The 14731-nt window shown below is 39.5% G+C and overlaps 2 protein-coding genes across 4 annotated transcripts in view; one reads left to right on the forward strand and one right to left on the reverse strand.

Moving 5' to 3' along the window:
* pigl (phosphatidylinositol glycan anchor biosynthesis, class L) overlaps positions 1–581 on the reverse strand; it is a 22720-nt gene extending 22139 nt beyond the window's left edge. Inside the window, exon 1 of the mRNA XM_032533837.1 lies at positions 292–581. Coding sequence (XP_032389728.1) covers positions 292–538 — 247 coding nt within the window. The 5' untranslated portion in view covers positions 539–581. The remainder of the gene's footprint in view (positions 1–291) is intronic.
* A 516-nt stretch (positions 582–1097) lies between these two features.
* The window catches only part of ncor1 (nuclear receptor corepressor 1), a 58257-nt gene continuing 44623 nt past the window's right edge, over positions 1098–14731 (forward strand). For all 3 annotated transcript variants that reach the window (XM_032533831.1, XM_032533833.1, XM_032533834.1), the window contains exons 1-9: positions 1098–1307; positions 5114–5296; positions 8347–8441; positions 8620–8827; positions 10088–10270; positions 11632–11745; positions 13372–13428; positions 13584–13636; positions 14415–14481. In XM_032533831.1, the coding sequence (XP_032389722.1) occupies positions 5186–5296; positions 8347–8441; positions 8620–8827; positions 10088–10270; positions 11632–11745; positions 13372–13428; positions 13584–13636; positions 14415–14481 (888 nt within the window). In that variant the 5' untranslated portion in view covers positions 1098–1307; positions 5114–5185. The remainder of the gene's footprint in view (positions 1308–5113; positions 5297–8346; positions 8442–8619; positions 8828–10087; positions 10271–11631; positions 11746–13371; positions 13429–13583; positions 13637–14414; positions 14482–14731) is intronic.

Genomic DNA, 14731 nt, shown 5'->3' on the forward strand with positions numbered 1-14731 from the left:
GGTGTACAGTGCCTTGCTCAAGGGCGCCTGGCAGTGCCCAGGAGGTGGAGAGACATCTCTCCAGCTGCCAGTCCACACTCCGTACTTTGGTCCGTACAGGGATTTGAACCGACAACCCTCCGGTTCCCAACCCAACTCCCTATAGACTGAGCTACTGCCGCCCAAAACATGCAATCAGAACTACTAGCTAATGTTAGTTAGCAGCCAGCTACATTATTAATAATCATATCTCTATGGGTCTAATCTTAGATTGACTTATGTGTGTGAATACAAAAGGGTGCTGTCCCATACCTTCAGATAAACACAGCAAATGAACGCTGGCGTTTAGCTCAACGAGTCGCAGAATCGTCGGAGCGAAGAACATACACTCGTCATCCGGATGCGCGGTTACAATCAGAGCTCGTATATCAGCGCTGCTCGTTGAACCGTTCATTAGGTGTCTCAATGACGTCACCAAACTTCGACGATGTCGACAGTAAATGCATTTTATCCACACAATATAGCATAAAACTATGGAGACAACCAGGTAAACACTCATTATTTTGACCGTTACCGTAAACAATCCGTGTAAAGACAAACGTCTAACAATCAAAAAGGTTCCGCGTGAGAAAAACAACAACATACACAGTCTGTCTGATATATCGACCGTTAATCCCTCGTTTCAAAACTACAATAAGTATCATTATTAACTCCGACAAAGCCATAGTTACCTACTTTTGACCCTACAATAGTGTGTTTTACTCACGTAGATTCAGTGTCACTTTCTCAGTTCATTCGAGTTAAAATCAACTTCGTAGGAGAACAAATACGTTAATATAATACAGAACACGTTTATGGCGTATTTTAAAAAAAGAGGACCTTGGAAATGTGCAAGAAAATGTTAGAAATAAAACGAAATGGGTGTTTCTGAAAAGTGAAAATTACAAACACCAAAAACGTTACCGTGTTTGAGGGGAAGATTTAGCTGTAACACTGCATTATCCTTACAGGAGTGTACAAACACAAATTTAAAATGTTGCGTATTCATCTTAAAGTTAACATACGACCGATTATTTTGTAATTTGTAAATATTGTAGTTTTCTATATTGTACATACACGTTTTTGTTGAGTTTCAGAACCCCTGTGGATTCAACCAAGTAGGAACAATTTATTTTACCCTGTCAGGACGTCGACCGACAAATGCGGCGCAGCCTTCGGTCTGCCTAGTCGCCCACAGCTCATAACCCGCGGATTTACGATCAACAATTGACACATATTTCTGCCCAGGGATACCTTTCTCTTCCCTTGGTATATTTTCTAAATATGAGGTGAGTACATATCGATAATACGCAGCCAAACAACATGTTTTATTAGTACGCAATTTAAGCGCCCGGTCTACGATGAAAATCTGCCTTGCAAGATGGCGACGTGGAATTCAAAGGTGAAATACAGGCTAAGTTAGCTAGCTAGCGACAACAACAACAACAACAACAACATCTTAAGCGTTGTGTTACTACCTTGAAGTGCTAAAGTAGCATATACTTTTAAGGGGACGTCCATTGTGCGTGGTTTTTTTTTTTTTAGTGCATTTGCGGAAATAGCTTTCTGTTGTGGAAATATACCCATCCCCCAAGATATGCTACAAATTCAATTGCGTTTCTATGACAGTATGTTGTTAAAGGACAACAATAACAATACAGAGCGGTGTATTTCTCACTGCCAGGCCGTGTATGAGGCCCTGACGTTCACCATGGCTGCCATGTATACATGGAAATCATCAGTCCCCATTGCAAATGCTTTCTAAAATTACTGTACTAAGCACTTCACCGTGAAACATGGAAACCTAAGTCATTGTTATTGCTTGACACTCACGCCTTTACTCTCAAAATTCCTTAAACTACTTTAGAAAATGCTGATTTAAAACGGGGGGGAATTGATATGATAGAGGTAGGGGAACACCCAGGAGCGAATACTGTATGTAGCAACGGTTTCTTTGATGATCACCATCATGGATTTGTTTTGCCAGTTATACAAGCAGGCATACAACTAAGAAACAATGTATGGATAGTCAGGTCACTTACCAGACCCGTAACAGCTGGTTCTGATGGTAAGCACATTGATATTATCTTTGCTTTATTTAATAAAAGGATTCAGGGGTGTGATGTCCTGCTAAACAGCTGTGACACAGGTGGGAGCGCAGAGGAACAAATAAATTAGTTTATAAAGGAGACCTCACTTGATGTATGACTAAATCATCCCTTGCAGCATCAGTGCAACATTTTTAGTTTCCTGTTTTATTAATGTTCAGCCACACTGGTAAATATTTTTGAAGTCCGTAACGTTAATGTTGCCAATTTCAGTTACTGTTTTGGTATATCAACTCAAATCAAGCTATGAAAAAAGGATGTAGGATTAAATTGAATCAAGTTTAGAAAAAAAACAGAACAGTAAAAGTCAAGCTAAAACGTAACCAGCCTTTCTACTGCTTTCGTGTCCTTTTTTAAATGATGTTTTTATAAGACACCGAGGATAATTTTAGTATAAGTTCAAAAATTGTGAAAGTGGATCTCAAATTATGGCACCCACCAACTATGTGGCATGCGGATTGAAATAAAATAACAGCTTCCCACAGTGGTTATGCTGGCAGCGGTTGTAGCTTTGCCATCCCTGATCTTAGCATCATGATGACTTGGCGTGGTGGCCATGCTGTAAATCTTGCAGACTAGGAACAAAAATGCTAGAGCCAGCAGAACACAGCTTTATATCTTTCATCCCTATGAAGAAGGAAGAAATCTTGTTTGGTAGCATGCATCATCGCAACATCAACGAGGGTAATAAACACATCGCAAAAGACACTCTGAGATTTTTTTTTGTGTTAGTTAAAAGGAAATATGAGTAGGAAACTGCACTTTGAATTGTAAGTGTCTTTTTAGTGGTGCCTTTTATAATCCATGCAATGTTTAATTTGTTCAATAAAAGAAAGCTGGGAATTATTTTCTATCATTTGTTTTAAATCCAACCCGCAATTTGTTGTATTTGCGCAGAATACTGAAAGCAGCAGAACTGAGTACACTTTAATATCTGTTTATCGCAAGTAATATACTGTGATATATTCAACAACCTTATTGCATATTTTACTCATATAGTGCAGCCCTAATAATCATACCCAACACAAAATCTATGTGATTGTTCAGTTGAAGAATACGATGTGGAAATGCTCTCTGTCCTGTTCTTTGTGCATTGCTTAAATGCTCCTGGCCAGCATGACTTTGTAGCTAAAAAAAACTTGGTCATTTCCATTCAACTAACTTTTTTTTTCTTCAAATGCAAGTGATTTGTTAATCTTGAATAATATCGGATAACAATAGACTGGTATTCAGAAGACGTAATAGTGAATGGCAAGTTGGCTCACCTGCTCATATAATTGATGTCTGGCATGATGTCGTGTATGTTTACAGACTGCACCTTTTATCACCATAGCTGCACAGCAGAAGTTAATTAACATCAATATCTAAAAAATAATTCAACTGTGAAATGACACACCCTCAGTCCCTTTTTAATAAACAACAGATTGTGCAAGAGATGGAATTGCATGGCAAATATAAAAAACATAAAATAATTATTTGTCTGTCTAACCTTATAACCCGATCTTGTGATTAAAGGCCGATCCGTGCTACCTTCTGAGCCACGGCCACCCCAACGAATGTAGCTAAACTTGTATCTTTAAAATACTAATGGTTGGGCATTCTTCAACGGTCGCCACATGTTCCCTTTGACAACCATAATCTTTTTTTGATAAGAGTATTTATAGAATTTTGATAAGAAGAACATTTTATTTGCAAATATTTTGTTCTATACATTGTTATCAACATAAGGGATTCATTCAATATATCCGTTAAATTCCAGCTGGCAATTGTTTTCAACAATACCCGCTGTCTTAGTATGATGAAGGCAGGATTAGGTTCAGGCAACTAGATCTACTCAGTTAACCCTTATGTTGTCTTCCCATGGACCATGAACTTGTCCATCCGGGCTAAAATTGAAAATAAACCTTTTTTCTTTCTTTCTTTTTTTTACATTTGTTGGGGTTGTTTTATGCTTTTGGCACTTTTTTGAGTTTGAAAAAACGCAGAAATCAGTTATTTAGCAAATAGATCAGAAGATGTTGGTGGAAAATCCCAGACCGTTTTTTGTCAGAGTGTACTTGGGATGCTGTTTTAAAACTATTTATACAAGTGCTATACAAAAAAAAATAAAAACCTTGCAAAACAAACTTTGAAAGCAGGTCAAATTTGACCAGAGGACAACAGATAGGTTAGGGCAGATCTGAATGTTTGATGGATGGAGGGAATTTAACTGAATAAACCTGTATTTTTGTCGGTTTGAGCGTATAGTGCAGCTCTACATATATATTTTAGACAGCTGTAAAGAACAGAAAAATCAAGACTGACAGCAAATTCATCAGTAAAATGAAGTTGACCCAGTTATCCGTTTATCCGAAGAACAGGTTACTGTTCTTTCCGGGGCTTTCCAGAGCTGCAGCTACACAGCCCAAAGTATTTATGTACCAGTTGTACCAAGATCATCCTTGCAATTTTGGTTTAAAATCCTCGATTTAGATCCCCGCCCCTGCAAGGTAAAGTAAGAGCTAAGAGGGGTGTATTTCGGATTTGATTCTAACTTGTCAACAAGACGTGATATCAGGCCTATACTCACCTGCAATGAAACAGAAATAATTGAGAAAAGTGATTCTGGACAGCACTGATTTTTTTTGGTCAAATGAGGTCAGTGGTTTATACTTTCATTATGATTTGTGGCGCTCTCTCTCAATGTTTTTAGTGTTTATGTTGTGCATACTAACTTGATACCACACACTTCGCTGAATAGACCCCACATCTTAGCTTATCTCCAGTTCTACATTCCCTGTCTCATGCCGCAGCAGCAATGCTGTATTTCTTTGGCAATTCAATCCAGTATTGTCGAGTTAACATTGTGCGATTTAATCTTAATTGGCTGATTCTCTTTCTTAGATTGTTCCTCATGCAGAAAGATATTTAAGAGGCTTTGATTTATTCATCTCAGTGTCTAAAAAATGTGACTTTAAAAAAGAACGTATGTTTCTGTCTTGGTGCAGGTGGTTTGTGGATCCAAACATGGTGTAGGTAACATCTCTGAAGCATCAGCAGCCCGCTAGCACTGAGCCAGGATGTCCAGTAGCTCGGGTTACCCGCCCAGCCAGGGCAGCTTCAGCAGTGAGCAGAGCCGGTACCCACCACATTCTGTCCAGTACACCTTCACTGGCACACGCCACCAACAGGTAAAACCCTCCTTCTGCATTGTTGTACTTGAGCTAACAGGGGTTTTGTCTTTGTCATAATCAGTCCAGCACTCTCCACACTGTAGGCTTTTACATAATGCCGTTTACTCTGAGGCATTGGAGGTTAATACATGAATCCACTTTAATGAGTTAAAATAATAATACAATAATATAGAACTTTTACAAAGTGCTTTACAGCAAAAGTAGTGACAAACAGCTTCACCTTGGATCCTGAAATCTGAATCGTGATTTTTCTGCTATTGAGTCTAGTGTTTGACATGAGAATATTAGTTATCACGGGCGGCTGTGGCTCAGTGGTAGAGTGGTTGCCTGCCAATCGGAAGGTTGGTGGTTCGATCCCTGGCCCTGCAGTCCCATGTCAAAGTGTCCTTGGGCAAGACACTGAACCCCGAGTTGCCCCCGGTGCTGAGTGTTTATCTGATGAGCAGGTGGCACCTTGTAGGGCAGCCTCTGCCACAGTGTATGAATGTGTGTGAATGGTGAATGGTGCATGATGTAAAAAGCGCTTTGAGTAGTCGTTAAGACTAGAAAAGCGATATATAAATACAGCACATTTATCAAAACTATTTTACTGTTTTGATTTTTCAGCTTTTACCAAATACAATGGAATGGTTACATTTGCATTATGTCTTCTACTGAAGTTCTCTAACCATTACTGGTTTAGGATTTAATTCAAGGTAATATGTCGTCATTGTTGTGTAGGAAGATTTTCTAATAAAACATTTTGGACTCAGGCTTAGCTTTGAGCTTGATTGGTTGGGTTCAGACTTAAAATTCACGTCCGCACGGGCAATTATTGATGATTGCTTGAATGAAGAGTTTTTTGCACTGAAGTGTAATTACAAATTTGAAGCTAATGGGACTAACCACAGTTTATTTGTGAACTTGTTGTGTGGCAGTCACTGCAAAAGTTCAGAGATATTTGTTAAGCAAAGGCTTTGGGCTGCAGCCTAAAGGTGTTGGCTGTTAATCTGACTAGTTAACCTGTGTTAACCCGCTGACCTCTTCACGACTGATTTGCAGCTACACACACAGTTGAAAGTGCCGCCTCGCTCGCCAGGTTTGGTGAGGCTTTAGCCTAATGGTCCTCGATTGCTCAAACCCAACTGCAGCAGCTACCGCATATTCAATCGACAACCTTGTGAAACGAAGCTGATTGATTTTGACATATAGCTAGTTCACGTTCCACCACCTCAGCCACGATTCTCCCCAAGAGTTTGCAACTTTATACAAGATGCAAGCCAAGAGGCTCGTCAATGCCTCACAACTTCTTTCCAACTGCAATTCAGAGCGGTGGACATCCGGGCACTTTCCAATTTGTTGGTGGTCTTTGCTCATACCACTGTTCTCATAAGGAATGAAGTGAAAAAGCGGTTAAAAGTGGTTTAACCCTTTTAAACACAAAGTCAACCCTGGTATAACCCTGGTTGAGCCCAACAAAGTTGTTGTTGTACCTAGAGGACACAGCTTATAAATAATAATCACATGTAACTACACCCATTTTTTCACCTGTTTTCTTTTCTTATTCAAGGTTTAATCGCTGCAAAACAGATCTCAACAGCAGGAGAGGATCGAGGTACAGCACATAGTATGGGACGTCATGGCCAGCGTGATGTCCTGTACTATGTGTTGTACCGAGTGAATTGGCTGAAAGTGAACCACAACTTTAAAACTCCTGATTACAAGACAGCATGTTGTGTCGTGTAAACAGTTCAGCAATCATATGACTTTGAAAGTCGTTTAGTTTGAACTTGGCTTTACTGGCTGTGGTGGCCTTATTATTAGTGTAAACAGTTTCTATTGATTCTGGTTTATTAAAATTTCAACTCTAATAAGACACTCATTTCATTAGTTGCACTTTGCAGTTGCATGTTGATTTGACTGTTGTGAATATTGGCTGATGTTTGGTAGCCATTTTGGATGACATACTTAGAAGCTTCCTTTCACAGAAAAATGTCAGAGGTTCACTTCTAAGCATTTGGTTGTTTGCTTAAATCTGGGACAAAACTGGAGTTATGAAATGTTTCCTGTAACTGCATTTGCTTGTTCAGGTTTGTTTGGTCACACTGTGCTGATAACATGCATGTGTTCTTTACCCAGTAGCTTTTTTTTAAAAGGCTTTGGAGTATTTTAATCAATTTGCTGGACATCAGCAAAATTTATATTAGATAGATAGATAGATAGATAGATAGATAGATAGATAGATAGATAGATAGATAGATACTTTATTAATCTTGAAGAAAAGTTTAGGAGTAGTGCTACTGCTTTCAATAATTTCACTGCTCTGACTAGATGTTTGAAAGAGGAACAAAGGCTGGCTCGGCTGTGGGGCAAGACAGTGTACTATTATGTATATTTCTTTTATCTGTCTGGTAAGCTCAGACTTGATATTGTGGTATTCTGTTCTTTTTCTAAGCTATATGGGCAACTCTTCTTGATAGTTATATAAATAATTATAGTATATAGTTAGTTATAATACTTATTATAATTATCAAGTAAATGTACAGCAGAATTTGCAGTTTTAGCAGGAAAAGTTAACACTTTCCAGCGCGTTTATGACGTCAAACGTGACAACAACAAACAACAAAAGTCCCCAGCTGGACTTATTGGGGACATAGCTATTAAATGGTGAGTGTCTAAATTCCTAGGCCAACGGGACACCCCCCTCAGACAGCTTTTAACAAGCGATTACCTTACATAATCAGTGTAGTTACTTGTGCAAGTTGAGAGAAAAAAAAACACTTGATGTCAGAAGAATGCTTCAGGTCACAGTTACTTCTGCAAAGCTTAGCTGTAGACAGCTAGATTGATTTAAACATATATGTTGCATATGATGGATGTGTTGCCCTGTGTACACAGGACTTTGCCTGTTTGTAAGTACGATTTGATTGCTGCATCTGTAGAGTGCTTTGTTATAGTAGCTTTGCAGGAACTCTTCTTTGGTTAGCTGACCTGTCCATTGCTTTACACCAAGAATCGCTCCTCATTGCTTTATAAATTAGTTTTTGGTGTGTACGTCTTGCCTTCAGGATTTCGCCATCCCAGACTATCGAAATCACATGCAAGATCCACAGGGTCGGAGAAGACCATCTTTACTGTCTGAATTCCACCCTGGAACGGAAAGGTAAGACTCCGCTTTGAACTCTTTTAATATATTAGGGTCCGCATTGCAGAATAGTTTTCTTTTTGTACTCACTCAGGGATGCCATGAATGTCCCCGGATTACCGTTTGAGAATCATACAAGTAGACAACTAGATGTAGCTTTTGATCTGTAACTTTCCTGTTCACTTCTGTTCTTTAGGCCTCCAGAGAGACGCCATGGTTACGAACAGCAGTTTCACTCCATCTCATCCCAGTCTGAGCATGAGGCTTTGGATTCTAAACGCCCTCGCATGGAGACTGTGGCTGAGGCCCACATCACCCGCACGCCTCCCACTGCTGGGGGTCTTGTCCTGCCCATGAACCATACAGGACAGGACAGTCTAAGAGCCACTGTGGACTTAAAAAAGGTGGATCCTGTTCGTCTTCGCGAACTTTTGGAAACCAAGTTGGGTTTTTGTCCTTGCAGAGACAAACTGAGTTACCAAAGCCGTCCTCACGTATGAACTCCAGGTTATGTCCGATGAATTAGGTCCCGTCATGGTCTGGATTTTCCCTTTCACACATCGAGCACACAACAGGAGATTTTCCATGTCATGTGTTCTCGCTTACTGGGAAAAACTCAGTTTGGTTTCAGCGAGAGGGGGGAAGCTGGGTAGGGCAGATTAAAACCGAGTCATGGCGCAGGTTCATCATTTGGCCATAAAACCGAGTCTCTTTCCATTCCTTAAACCGTAACTTTAAATTGGGCAACAGCCTTTACAAGTTTACCAGGAAGTCTCAAGCTGCAAATAAGTCTGATTCCCTCTGCTGTTGTTTTTCATATAGAGCCTAACGTTGGCTATAATAGCTGATATTAGCTAACCTTAGCGCTTGTTACAGCGGACCTCTGCAAAATGTCATTTCTATGTGGAAAAACAACGGCAGAGGGAAAATGACTTAACTAAACATACTTTCTGTTTGGGAGTTCCAGTTGAACTCATTATGATGCCATATCATTTTTTATTTTATTTTTTATTTGTCCTTTATTTAACCAGGAAGTCCCTTGAGATTGAAATCTCTTTTCCAAGGCAGACCTGGCACACCAGTTACAGCTGTTTGGGGATGCCAGGCATTGGACACAGTGGGTTCAAAAGATTGACTTGTGTTCCAGATCCCAATCACGCTCTTCCCTGTCACGCTTCCCCATGTCATGTCACATGTCGTGTGACATGACAAGTGTCCTTAACCTAAGTGATATCCTTATCCTGAAATCAGAATCAGATTTAATGGCCAAGTATATTTATATTCACAAAGAATTTGACTTAGGTGTTAGGTAGGTGTTAGGCCTATAATAATTATAATATATTATAATTAATGTTAGGCCTATATGGTAAAAAGGAGTACATGAGGTTAATTGTTTTGTTTTTTGTTCAATTATGGAATTCACTGATATTGGTATCAACTTCTAAATGTCTGGTATTGTGACAGTCCTAGTCAGTATTTAATTGTGTATTCTATTAGAAATAGATACAGTCACAATCAAAAGGTAGGACCTTTTTAGACACAGTTTGAAATTTGAAGTTTGCAGAATATGACTATGGGACTGGATAGAATCATTTGCTTTTGTACAGATTTTGAGCTGCAGTTTCTTTGACAAACTCAATGAACCTTTTTTTTGTTGTTGCCAGGAATCTCAATATAATGTCAAACTGGAGTCCCCGTCCTCAGTAGGTCCTACACTACACTTGGGTGAGGAGCAGGATGCCTCTCCTTCCAAACTATCCAAGGAGGAGCTGATCCAGAGTATGGACCGTGTAGACCGGGAGATTGCTAAAGTTGAGCAGCAGATCTTCAAGCTGAAGAAGAAGCAGGTTGGTTACTGAGTAAAACCTTTCAAAGAACAATGGATGTTGTGTTTTGAAAACAGAAGTAAAAATGTCACATAGTATGTAAAACCTCAAATGGCTTGTTGCTTTTATAAAATCATTTTTAATTCAAAACCACTAAGTGAAAGTTGTAAATGTCTTGTAGTCCATTTATATTTAATATAATAATTACATTTTGAAAGAACAGTATTGACAGTGACTGTACCTCCAAAGGGATTTTACTTACACTGCCATTGTTGTGTTCAGGTCAGGTGGGATTTAAAAATATATATTTATTCAGCAGCTGTTCAAGTTATCATTCCGGATACAATTTGAATAGAAATATATGTAAATTGACCTAGGCACTGAGAAGCGAAGCATCTGGTTGGTGTGACTGATTTATCAAGTTGTTGTCAGATTTGGTTTTTGTAGCTTTCTTTGATAGTTTTGGACCTTGACACGTTCTCTGGTGTTAATGTTAACAAGCTCCACTCAGTGTGGATGAGGATGCTCCTACTAAGCCCTGGAGGCCAGCTCGTCTTCTCAGTGAGGAGTTTTCATCAGAACTAGGGATGCATCGGGAGTGGCTTGAAAACAATTTAAATCTGGAAGCATTGCAACTGGTTGAGATTTAAAAAAAAAAAAAAGAATCACCATGCAATTTTCAAACAGCCCAGGGCTTGACGCTAGCAAACGTTACACAGCAGGTAACGTTAGCCTGTACCGTTAGCCTGACAGCTTAATGGTGTAAAGTGTGACTGTAGCTCCAGTAAACTTCTAGAAATACAGGCCTTTTTTCATCAGACACTTTTCCAGCGTGAAATTGGCTTGTTTTTAATTTGGTCTGTGGCTGTTTTTTTCCTGTTATGTTTTTTTTTGGTATTCCTTCTCAGCAGATAGGAATGTAAGATGAGCTTTGCTGCGAGAGAGTAGATCTCTGTCTGCGTTTTTCCCCAAGATTTTTCAGGGATTTATTTGTTTATTTAAGGTATTTCAGGAACTCCTAGTCTGTCTGTCTGTAACCTGATAGTTTATATAACCTTTAACTGCAAACATTGACCTACCGAACACACCAGTTCAAACCTTCAGTTTTGTGAAGAAAAAAAAGTTTTATGTGAACAAGGCTATAGAGGGTAATCTGACAAGGCCTGTACGTGCCTTAGATATCAGAAGCTGGGATCAGATCAACACCGTGCACATCTGTGTTTCTCACCATTTTTTCCATATTAAAACGATGACCGATAATAACCATACAAAGTGTTTGATTGTGTAGTGTATCAAAGAAACGAGGCTCCCCTTTTTTTAGTATTTTGTATTGTGTATTTTGTCTGTGTGCTTTTGGTCAAATGTTTTGTGTTGTCTCTTAGCAACAACTGGAGGAGGAAGCGGCAAAGCCAGTGGAGCCAGAAAAGCCAGTGACCCCTCCCCCAGTGGAGCACAAGCATCGCAGCATAGTCCAGATCATCTACGATGAGAACAGGGTAAGACACAGCGACAATAAGCAACAGTCGTCCTTGGCCATTTTGTTTGTCTTCTACACAATCACAGTTCTGATTTTTATCTATCGTCTCTGTGAATCCTCAAAGCTGGAATAAGCTACTTCTTTCCCCACCAGCCGGAGTTAAACAGCTAAACTTTTGTGGAGCGGTGCTAAGCTGACCATACCCAATCCCGCTATGTCCTCACAACACGAGATAACCATGGCGACAACAGCCAGCCAGTTACAGTCTCCACCCTCAATCCAAGCCACTTTAGACTAAACTAATGGCTGAACATGTGTTTTTTTTTTTTAGTCAGTCGTGTTCGGCACTCAGTGCTTTTGTGATTTTAACTGAATTATTGTGGTTTGGTTTAGTTTCACTGTTACGCCACTTTCAAACTTAGTCGTCATAGTCATATAGTCGTTGTGGTTTTCACACTACTTGACTGACCAGCGACAAGGGGCTGCATGGTACAAGGTCTTTCAGTAGTAGGATTCCCCAATGTGTATGTCCGGTATGTTTTCTTTTTTCTTTTTCTTTTTTTACACAAACACACTCCAAAAGAGAAATGACGTAATACCATGTGTGTGATTAGGATTATCTGTTCAAGCTATCTGCGGAACCTTCCCAGTCATCATGCATGTTGATATTGTCTTTGACACACATGTTCACAAAATACCGGCAGCCTGATTCTACACATCTACACCATTTATAGCCTGTTTCCTCATGGAACATAGAAGGGTTCTACCGCTTTGCGGTTTTAACCCTAATTAAACTAAAAGTGGAGCACGGAGGAAGGCCTCATTATCTGTATTTCAGCTGAACAATAGAGGAATGAGTGAGTGAGTGTGTGTATGGCGGTCACTATAGTTCATGTCTTTCAAACAATGTTGTGCTAGGGGAGCGCTGAGACACGCTTTCATTCGCAGTCAGACATTAACTCTTTAGGCTGCGAAGCTGCTCCAGCACCATGCACAGCGTTTAGTCTGACAGACGCGGTTCTTTGTTTCAATCTAATAGATGTGGATTTATGAAAAGGTGAAAGGGAGTTATTCACAATCGTTCTGCTCTTGAATAAGCTCACACTCCTGACTAGTCCAGAAAAAACTCTCAGCAGGAACATCACTTTTTAATTTATTTTTTCTTGTAATGTGTGCTGCTCCTTTTCCGTGCAGCTGCTCACTTTTAAATGTCTCAGTTGCAGAAGATCATGCTTCAAGAACAAATGAATCTAAAAATAATCAAGCAGGCAACCATTTTTATCTACTCAGGTCTTAAGGTTATTATCTAAGTTTATTTTGAATTGATGCTGTTCCTGAATAATTTCCCTTTTAGTTATATACTACAGATTACACCCTTCATCAGTTACTTAATTGGAATTGCTGTTAATGTTTAACAAAGGTGTGGACACGTTTAGCAATTTAATTGAAGCTTCCGTTTATGCTGTAGCCTTAAGCGGTCTCATAAATATTGTATTTCTCTGAGTATAACGCACATATGTTGATCGTCCAATGGAAGGTTTTCCCAGTTGAATTGTTTGTTTTTGAATTTGCTCAAATTTCACTAACTTTTTACTTTTTGAAAACCGTGTAATTATTAAGATATGATTGCTTGTTCTCTTTTTAGAAAAAAGCTGAAGAGGCCCATAAAATACTAGAAGGTCTTGGTCCTAAGGTTGAGCTGGTATGTTATTTAATGGTTTAATAATATGTTTTGTCATTGCATGAGCTTTAAGAAAGAGGTCACGCATAGATCAGTAGCAAGTTAGATATTACTGCTTGTCTAATAGCTAATGATTAATCAACTGCCTACCCCTGGTCTGCTTTTTCCCTTCTTAGCCGCTCTACAATCAGCCCTCAGACACAAAGGTGTACCATGACAACATCAAGACGTGAGTACCTACATTCCTCTATAGATTCATTTAATGAACATCTGACGGCCTTAAAAAGTGCAAGAACCTCGCAGCAGACACGATGCTTAACACAATTAACAGGAAAGGGCCCATCTCAGCTGACAAAAGAATTGGATGTAATGTAACCTCAACAAGATAAACTCAGCTGATAATTCTGTCTAATGTGATTGTTGAGTCACTTGTTTGAGTTGCCCTACTGACAGCAAGGAAAGTGATATGAGAAAGGAAGTGACAGAACACATGTGTATGCATTAGGTGTGTTTTAAAGAAGGGTTGTGTTTGGGGTTGAGGGCCAGGCCTCCTACGATAAAAATCTTATCAGTGTGTACCATGAGAGTAGCCCATCTGGCTCTGTGTGAATCTTCTGTACAGGCTCCAGTCTCAGGGTCAGCTCTCTCACTATCCTCTCCCCAGAGCCACAATCATGCATCAACAGAAGAGTTCCCGGTATTTTGTAGCTGCAACAGTGAAAATAAACAACGATGTCCAATGTTTTTTTGGTGGTTGTGTTGGAAAATAAGTCAAGCTCTATCCCTCCAAAGAAATTTCTCATTTACAAAGGTACATTGGGTAGATACTAGCTGAAGGGACTGCTCGCCTTTGTGCTGGCTGGATCTTTTGTGCTGAAACAATAGGTTTCTATTAGGGCATTACTTTTGTATGGGTTAATGCAACTTTCTACGCTTTCTGGTAAATGAACATAGTAATATTGTCTGTAATATTGTCATTTCACTGATTTAGTGTTGTTCTCTTTTAGCAACCAAGTCATGAGGAAGAAGCTCATTTTGTTTTTTAAGAGGAGGAACCACGCTCGAAAACAAAGGGTAAGTGTCCCTTCTGTTGGGAAAGCATTGTGGAAATTCCAGGTATTTCTTTCAGTGCTTTTGAGACAACATTTGAGGCGCCACCTATTCCCCGGGTCGGTGTACAGTCACATCATACCTGACTGTTTGCACTCAGCTCACCTCAGCTGACCAGGAGAAATATCAAACGCTTTAACAAACCCAATAATAAGTGATATCTTACCTGGTTACTTAAAGCTATGGAATATTAACACTCTGGGTACTTAACAGA

Source organism: Etheostoma spectabile, chromosome 13 (genome assembly GCF_008692095.1).
Source record: "Etheostoma spectabile isolate EspeVRDwgs_2016 chromosome 13, UIUC_Espe_1.0, whole genome shotgun sequence".
Lineage (NCBI taxonomy): Eukaryota > Metazoa > Chordata > Actinopteri > Perciformes > Percidae > Etheostoma > Etheostoma spectabile.